This window comes from Crocuta crocuta, unplaced genomic scaffold (assembly GCF_008692635.1).
Source record: "Crocuta crocuta isolate KB4526 unplaced genomic scaffold, BGI_CrCroc_1.0 scaffold451, whole genome shotgun sequence".
Lineage (NCBI taxonomy): Eukaryota > Metazoa > Chordata > Mammalia > Carnivora > Hyaenidae > Crocuta > Crocuta crocuta.
Window position 1 is genome coordinate 836223 of NW_027527963.1, and position 9034 is coordinate 845256.

The following is a 9034-nucleotide window of genomic DNA, read 5'->3' on the forward strand; positions in this document are numbered from 1 at the left end:
ACTGGGGCAATTGGTTTGATTTTTTTCCCCAATAGCATAAAGTGGGGTAGAAATATGTTGATCTCTTAAAAGTCAATCAATCCTGATATTCCTTGGAACAAAAGACCCTTCAAAACTCCTCTGCATTTGATGTATCAACTAAATGTAATACCTGACCCTTGAGTGGATCCTGTACTAGAAAGGAGATGTTATTGAGGTCAATTGACAAAATGGGAACACGAATGGCCTACTAAAGTGTTATACTAATGTCAAATTTACTAAAGGTGATAACTGCATGGTGGTAATAGAATACCCTTACTCTTAGGAAATACTTACGTTTAAGGATAAAGGGCCATGGTTTATCTATGACCCTCAAAAATCAGTATATACCCACACATAATAGACACAGAGAAGGAAAACAAACGATAAAGCACATGGAGTAAAATGTTACTGCTAGATGAATCTAGGGAAAGAGTACATGGGATGTTTTTTGTACTACTTTTATTTTTGCAACTTTTCTGTAAGCTTATAATTATACCAAATAAAACATCATAGGGGGAAAAAGAACTGTGGAAACCACCCAAATCATTTCATACATAGGTAGTGACCTTTGGGAAAAAAATGTTTTAATTCTAGTAGGATATACCTGCGTGTGAAAATCACTTTATTACAAGCCACTGTAATTGCTATTAGAAGGACTTAGAGAAATATTATGGACATTTAAAATGCAATACTTTTTCCCTGCTTCAACACTGTAGGTAGCATGGCTTCCTCTTGCTTCATATTACCTAAGATTCACTTTTTATGTATACAAAGACATACATGTAGACAGGGAAGTACATTTTCCCACATGATACTTCTTTCAATACTCTCTCTCCTCCTCTCTTTTCTCCTTTCTACCTCCTCATTTCTTTCTCCTTCCCTCCCTCTCTATCTCCACTCCCCTCTCCATCTTTTTCATTCTGTCTAAATCAGGAACTTGGAATTTAATTGTTGGTCTCAAAAGCACTTACACCGGCACAGTTCTTGATGTCTTCAGTGAAGATTTTGAGGGGGATGCTTTTTGGCTGATCCTTCTCTTTGGCTAGATTGATGTACCTAATCAAATTCAATAATAACACAAAATAGAGTAGGATGATTTACCTATTAGCTTACATTCAAATTAATCTATGTTGCTAACATAGATTTTCAACATACTTTGTCATTTTTAAAAGCAAATAGGGGCACCTGGGTGGCTCAGTTGGTTAAGTGTCTGACTCTTGGTTTTGGCTCAGGTCATGATCTCATGTGCCGTGAGATCGAGCCCTGCATTGGGCTCTGTACTGACAGCATGGAGTCTGCTTGGGATTCTCTCTCTCCTTCCCTCTTTGCCCCTTCCTGCTCACTCTGTCTGTCTGTCTGTCTCTCTCTCAAAATAAGTAAACATTTTTTAAAAAGCATGTAAATAAAAATCCAAATAAAATTATGGGCTGGAAAAAAACCTGCAAAAATATTTCAAGAAAATGAGACATGACTCAGAAAACAACAGTTTGCTCTCATCGTGTGAGATCTGAGCAGTAGATTTAGTCATCAAAGATTTCCTACCTCGACTGGAGGGCCCAGCACCATCCTGGGTTCCAGGGTAGGAAGTAGCAGTTGCTAATTACTGAATAGAGTAATCTGCATTTAAGGAAATAAATGTTTTGGGAATAATGTTAGAGCCAATCATTAGATTGGAAAGAAGGGAAGATGAGAGTGATAACCAGAACTTCATCAAAAATACGAAAAATATGCAGATATATGAGAGCACAGTATCTTCAGTAACAGCCAGGGTAAATCTAAATAAGAAATTATTTGAGGATAGTCTAACAATTTCTACTAAGGAGAAGGAGAATAGTTTGAGGGCATAGCTTTGAAGAAATTTGCATTCTTTTTTTTGTGGGTTAAAGATTTAAAATATGTATACTGACAAAATACCTTTGAAGGAAAGAGTGCCATTTTTCCTTTAGTTCTGAAGAACTGCAATTTAAAAAATGGGAGGAAAATCAAACTACATGTAATACTTATACTAATACTACAAACTACATGTAATAATTCTATTAAGATCTCCATTCAGACAAAAATATCAGCAGCCAATTGTTACTGATGTGGTTATGTGTGTAAGTTGTATTCTCCTCACAATTTGAGCTTTTGATGGACCCTGCTCTTTTATGAGCGGTAGTACAGTAATGGGAAATAGATCCTAAAGTGGAAGGAAAGTTGGTTTCTAATCTAAACACTTAATTGTAACTATGTGATGCAAGCTATGTGATCATGGGCACGTTGCTTAACCACTCTGAGTTTCAGTTTCCAGAACTGGAAAAGAAGATGAGAGTGATAACCAGTGATAATTTTACCTCAGAGTGTTCCTGCTATTCAAATATAAAGAAACATTATCATTCAAATTAAATTGTACTTAAGAAACTTGGCATTTGGATGGAACTATTTTGGCCCAGAAATATGAATATCTTTCTTTAGGAAAAAACATTTGTAATGTTTTTTACGAAAAAATGAAGAATTTTTACAATCATTACAATAAAATGAAGAATTTTATTTCTTCATACATCTAGGAGATCGTAATATGTTAAATGAGTTCCTAGAAAACTTATTCTTCTTTACTATAATCCTCTGAGCAAAATCAATCCATCTACTGCTAAATTACTAAAGGTATTTTCTGTGCTAAAGTTTCCATAGGATTTTGTAGTGAAAAATGCAAATATTTTAAGGCACATTCATTCATGGACTTATCACTTACTAGCATTTTTTTATTGTAATAAGTTACACCATAACATTGAACATTAGTGAGCTTTAGTACATTTGCACTACTGTGCAACCATCATAACTACCTAGTTCTGGAACATTTTAATCACCCAAAAGCAAACCCTGTGTCCATTAAATAGTCACTCTCCATTTCCCACTGTCCCCAGCTCTTATACCACATTTTGTTTATTTGTTGATAAACACTTGGGTTGTTTTCCTCCCTTCTTATGTTTTGCTTATTATTGACAATGCTGCTATGAATGTTTGTGTATCAATTTTTGTACAGATGCATGTTTTTCATTTCACTTGGGTATATATCTGGAAGTGGCATTGCTGGGTCATATGATAATTCTGTTTAACTTATTGAGGAAACATCTAACTGTCCACAGTGGCTGCCACATTTTATATTCCTACCAACACTGTTCCCCGCCCCCTCCATCACCATTTCAAGACCTGTTTCATCAGAAACTTGGAATGCCCTTTTAGCATCCCAACCTGCATGGACATAGGTTCTAAATACTTATGCCAATCTGCAGAACAGTAATAATAACAAATAGCAAAAGCACTAGGTACCAGACATTGTTACAAATGCCTTATATATTCATACAGCTTTTTAACTAACATAACTTGTGCAATCTGGCTCCACATTTCCTCTCTCATTAGGAAAAAAAGGTTTCTTAGAAACTCCGTTATCAAAGACTTTCTATATTCCCAATTGAAACTATTCCCTTCCATTTGCAACATGGAGAGGACATTAAGCAATAGGAAGCGATAATCTTTATGGAAATATGTTGTGGAAAAAAGGCATGCAGAGATGATATAAATCCATATTTCTTTCCAATAAGCTTTGAAAAATTTTTCATTATGTCAACAGCTACATTGCAGCTGTTTATTATTTAATAAATTAACAATGTGTAAATATTTTCATTGTTTCATCTTTATGATGATGTGAGACTTTGGTGAAGTGGGGTGAAGAGAAGAAAGAAGTGTGATGTGTTCATGTGATGAACACTCCTTGTATAAAGCAAGAATGAGAGACTTGGGGTGTGGTTGTTTCAAACAACAGATGCATGTGTTGCATGACTCCTGTAAACCCAGGAGTGTCTCTCAGGATGTTCAGGGTAGAGGGCCAAATTCCCCATCCTGATGTGAGCCTAAAAATGTGTCTTGCACAACTAAGCTCTATTCCATGGACTCAAAGTCTCTACAGACACCAACTAAGATAATCTGCACAGCAATTCAGGCAACCTCGTGTTCAAAGACATAATTGATTTATTTGTAGTAATTACATCTTATTTAAAGAAATTGACTTGGGAATATAAAAGCAATTTTTCAAATTTAATTGGACTATTTAATAGTACTTGCTCAAGAGAAATATTCCTGTGATTTACAAACACAGATAGCTCCCTGGGAATTGGGGAGCAGGATATCAGAGAGAGGCCCCAGAACCACACTCTCTTGATTCTCCTCCACATACCCAGAACACCCAACTCCTCAAGTGGCTCCTAGAGCCCACCTGAAAAACCACTGACCAAATCCAAAGGAAATTAGTCCAGTGGTTCCCACTCTCTATTATCCTATTCCTTACATTTGCACATAAAAACCTTTCTGGAGAAAGCACAAGGCAAACAAGTGTCATCAATGGAGGTTAAAAAGTGAGTCACTGGCTTGACATACAATCAGGTTAAATGTTTTCCTTTCTAACCTCTGTAAATACAGGACCAAGTTGTAGGTCTTACCTGAAGGTGGCCACAAAGTTCACTGTGGGCCAGCCCAAGATGAAGGACCTCTCAGCACCAATGCTGGCATCTTCTACTTTGTCCATACAGTTGGCAGTCCACAAGGTGCTCAGTGGTATTTTATTCTTTATCTTAAAGTTTTTTTTATAACTAGAAAGAAAGATATTCAAACAAGACATCTGTTAGTTTGTTTCATATATGTTATGGGAGCAACTAGGCTGGTGAGATACCCGGGCTCATTGCTCCAGGGCAAAGCCTGTCTCCAGTCATCTCCATTACCCTCTGCACACAGCACAGGAGACGGTTAGATGGCTGTTTACAAAGTGTGTGTTGAGCAAAGTCTGGCCTAGGAAGACACTCAAAACACTTCCCCCAGCCATTTTTCTGAATGTTGAGTATTAAGGAAAGACTGTATATTTTAAAGCATGTAAAGAAAACCATCAATTCATTTATTATTGCTAGATTTGTTACTTATTATTATATATAATTTTATGATTATTATTACAGTTAATTATTCATTTATGTTTTGCTTACTTAAAAAAGTATTTGAGGCCTGAACAAAGATACACAATACATGATTTTTTTTTTTTTTTGATAGAGAGGGAGAGAAAGAGTGTGCACAAATACAAGTGGGGCAGGAGGAGAGGGAGAGAGAATCTTAAGCAGGTTCCATGCCCACCACAGAGCTTGGCTCAGGGCTTGATCTCACAACTGTGAGATCATGACCTGAGCTGAAATCAGGAATTGGATGCTTAATCAACTAAGCTACCAAGGCGCCCCAGATAAAAATAGTTATACAGTTTTTTTCCTACAAGAGACAAACCAAAAACAAAAAATAAAAAAATGTTTTTAATGTTTATTTATTTTTGAGAGAGAGAGACACAGAGCATGAGTGGGGGAGGGTCAGAGAGAGAGGGAGGCACAGAATCCGAAGCAGGCCCCAGGCTCTGAGCTATCAGCACTAAGCCCAACACAGGGCTCCAACCCACAAACTATGAGGTCATGACCCGAGCTGAAGTTGGCCCTTTAGTCAACTGAGCCATCCAGGTGCCCCTAAAAGTTATTTTCAACCTTAAATAAAAAAAAATATTTTCAGGGCTCCTGGGTGGCTCAGTCAGTTAAGTGTCAGACTTCAGCTCAGGTCATGATCTTGCACTTCATGACTTTGAGCCCTGCATTGGGCTCTCTGCTGCCAGCACAGAGCCTGCCTAGGATCCTGTGTTCCCTTCTCTCTCTCTGCACCTATCCTGCTCCCTCTCTCTTTCCCTCTCTCTCTCTCTCTCTTTTTCACACACACACACACACACACACACACACACACACATGTACTCTCTCTATCTTAAAAATAGAAACATTAAAAGAAAAATCCTTTGGGATAATATTTCTACCCATTTTCATGGTCTGTGTAGATTCTGTGTGACGGGACACCTGAATATAGTATCACATCTGATCTCATGATCCATACTTTAGGCTCCAGTCAAACCAGCCTTCCCTGTGCTCCTCCCTTGAAGGGGCCAGGTGGCACCCACTTAGGCTTGCCAGTCCCTCAGCCTAGAATGTTCAGCCATCTTGTCTAGGAATGTGGCTGCTTCTCATCAAATCTAGTTTAAACACTGCCATCTCAGAGCGATCCTCCTAGACAACCCTCTCTAATACCTTCCCATCTTTGCCACATGGCACCCTTCTACCAGAAGCACTAATCACAATCTATAAATTTTCCCTTTTATTTTTTGTCTTTTATATTTTTTGTCCCTTTTATAGCCTTTGTCTATAGGTCCCAGGTAAGAGAGACACCAGGTAAGAGAGACACCACCTGTCACGTTCTCAATTGTATTCTCTGCAGGGGCATGGTACAATACAAGACTTCCATAATTGAATGAAGGAAGGATCAAAACACTTGCAAAACAAAAGAAAAAAAAACAATGTTTTCATACAGGAAGGGCTAACCTAATTGTAGCTGTATGATAATCAAGAAGGTGTGTAGCAGAGTATACATACTTGGTATTTGACATCACCAACAAATCGCTGAACAAGAAGAGGTGCCGTTTCTGCCTCTTCCAACCTTGCTTGAGTTCAACAGGGCCATGGAGAAGCAGGGTACAGGTGGCACCCTCAGCTGATGTAGAGTTTTCATTGTGGGCATCCATCTCAGCAGAAGACCTTTGCCAGCAAGCACATCGAACACCATGGTGCAGCTAGTTACTTAGTCAAATATACAATGTAGTTTTATGCTAACCGTCAGGGTTCACATAGCACTAAAAATTAGTCTCAACCTCTAAAGCAAGACTCCAGAGCTCAAACTCAGAACTCACCAAGTTACAGAAGGCTATTGACAGAGAAAAGATCACTTGGGGAATTGATACAAATGGAGACAGTTTCAAGGACAAAGCCCTTGGGCATGTCAACTTTTAGAGGTGAGGAGGAGAAAGCAGCAAAGCTAATCACGAGCTGTTCTTTGGAAGGGGAGAACAGAGAGGCCGCCAAAGGTAGAGCGTATTATAAGAAGGTGGACCACCACCAACAAACAATGCAGTTTGTGGCCTAATAAAAATTACATGATATTTGTGAAGAATTAAGGACAGCTTGGCTTCATGTTAACATAAAAATGTAGATAATTAAAGATCCTGGAAAACCGACCCCAGTCTTATCTGAATCAATATTCAAACTTGAGGGAAAATTCTGAAATATCAGCAAAAATAATGAGAACATCAAAAAGTTTATAAGCATAAGAGTATAACTATTACTTGGCTGAGATATGACTCTGACAGGACTTTCTGGTAATCATAGGTACAACAGCAAAATTGCACGGAATGCAAAAATTCTTTCATAAATAGTATAGATTATTTCATAAACCAGAAAATTCTCTCTCACGGGGCCAAGAAAGTGCCTTCCCCCAGAATGTAAAGCCCCCTCCCCTCTCAGCAACACTGAATCTTAGGAACATGAGTAGCTTTTCATGAAACTGGTGCTGACGTTATGAATTAGTCCATATGTGTTAGAAGAAACAAAAGAGAACACTTCCACTTACTATCAGTCTGTTTTGATGATCAAAAATAGTATATTAAAAGACTACCTTATAAGGTGAAGACTTGAATGATCACCTAAAAGTTCAATATGCTTTCTGATTGACGTGAACATCCTTTTTTCTTCAAATTTTGGCACTGAAAATGGAGTGAGTCTACAGCGCTTGGCAACAGTGTTTGAAGCCTGAGGATTCCACACCAGTTAAAGATCACTGCCTCTATGATGTCACGGTTCTAAAGCTTAGGTGATGGCTGCCAAACTGACATACTTGTTTCCCTGATTTGGCCTTCATCTTTTGATGTTTTAAAGTTAATCTTTTTATTTTGAGATAACTGTGGATTCATATGCAGCTGTAAGAAATAATACAGAGAGATTACATCAGGTTTTTACTCATTTTCCCCTAAGGGTACTATCTCTCTAGACTATAGTACAGTATCATAACTAGGATATTAACAATGATACAATAAAGATACAAAACACTTCCATTACCACAAGGGTCTTTCATATCACTTTTTTGCAGCCAGAGACTTCCTTCCATGCCCACCACCTCTTTCATCCCTGGCAATCACAAATCCGTTCTCCATTTCTATAATTGTGCCAGTTCAAGAATGTAATAAAAATGGGATCATACAGTATGTAACATTTTTCGATTTGCTTCCTTCCATTCAACATAATTAGAGATTCATCCAGATGGCTGGAGGTATAGTTCATTTCTTTGTGTCTCTTAGTAGTATGCCACGATATGGATATATCACTGTTTGCTTAGCCAACTGGTAAAAGAGTTCTGGATTGTCTCCAGGCTTTGGCTATCACTAATACAGCTGCTATACACATTTGTGCACAGGTCTTTGTGTCAGTGTAAGTCTTCACTTCTCTAGGCTAAATGCCTAAGTGCAACTGCCAGGTTGTATGATACATGTTATGTGCTGTTTTTTAAGAAACTGTCAAACTGTTTTCCAGAATGGCTGTACCATTTGACATTCTCGTCAGTACTATATGAGCAATTCAGTTTTGCCACATTCACACTTGCACTTGGTGCTGTCTTTTTTTTTTTTTTTTTAATTTTAGCTCTTCTGATAACTGCATAGTGATATCTCATGGTGGATTTAATTTGCATTTTCCTAATGGCCAATGATGCTAAACATCTTTTCATGTGTGTATTTGCCATCTGGACCTCTTGAGTGCCATAGAGCCTACAAAACTCTGTCAAAGACATTTTATGGAAAGATGATGTTCCCTTTGCACTAGAAAACTGACCACTTTACAGATGAGGTGGGTGGCTGCACAGACAGGTTAGATAACTTTGAAGCCAGGCAGCCATGATGTAACCTGAGGGATTCAAATCCAGCTGACTTACGAAGTCACGCAGCTTCCTGTGAGCTCCCCTCTCCCCTAATCTCTTCTCATAGGGACAGTCACTTTCCTTTGACAACTGTGGAAGACTGGAATTTGATCCTACTGACAAAGTTTATGGTTCCTCTTACAGGCTCTTGTAACAGGTATTTGAATACATG

The 9034-nt window shown here is 38.2% G+C and overlaps 1 protein-coding gene across 3 annotated transcripts in view; it reads right to left on the reverse strand.

Annotated features, from left to right (window-relative positions):
- The window catches only part of LOC144222291 (rho GTPase-activating protein 20-like), a 28321-nt gene extending 20642 nt beyond the window's left edge, over window positions 1-7679 (reverse strand). For 2 of the 3 annotated variants that reach the window (XM_077752780.1, XM_077752781.1), the window contains exons 1-5: window positions 7570-7679; window positions 6495-6656; window positions 4497-4646; window positions 1936-1977; window positions 993-1077 (exon numbers count right to left, since the gene is read on the reverse strand). In XM_077752780.1, the coding sequence (XP_077608906.1) occupies window positions 993-1077; window positions 1936-1977; window positions 4497-4646; window positions 6495-6656; window positions 7570-7634 (504 nt within the window). In that variant the 5' untranslated portion in view covers window positions 7635-7679. Of the gene's footprint in view, window positions 1-992; window positions 1078-1935; window positions 1978-4496; window positions 4647-6494; window positions 6699-7569 lie in introns of all 3 variants that reach the window. The other variant, XM_077752783.1, reaches the window with a different exon arrangement.
- Between the last annotated feature and the right edge of the window lie 1355 nt (window positions 7680-9034).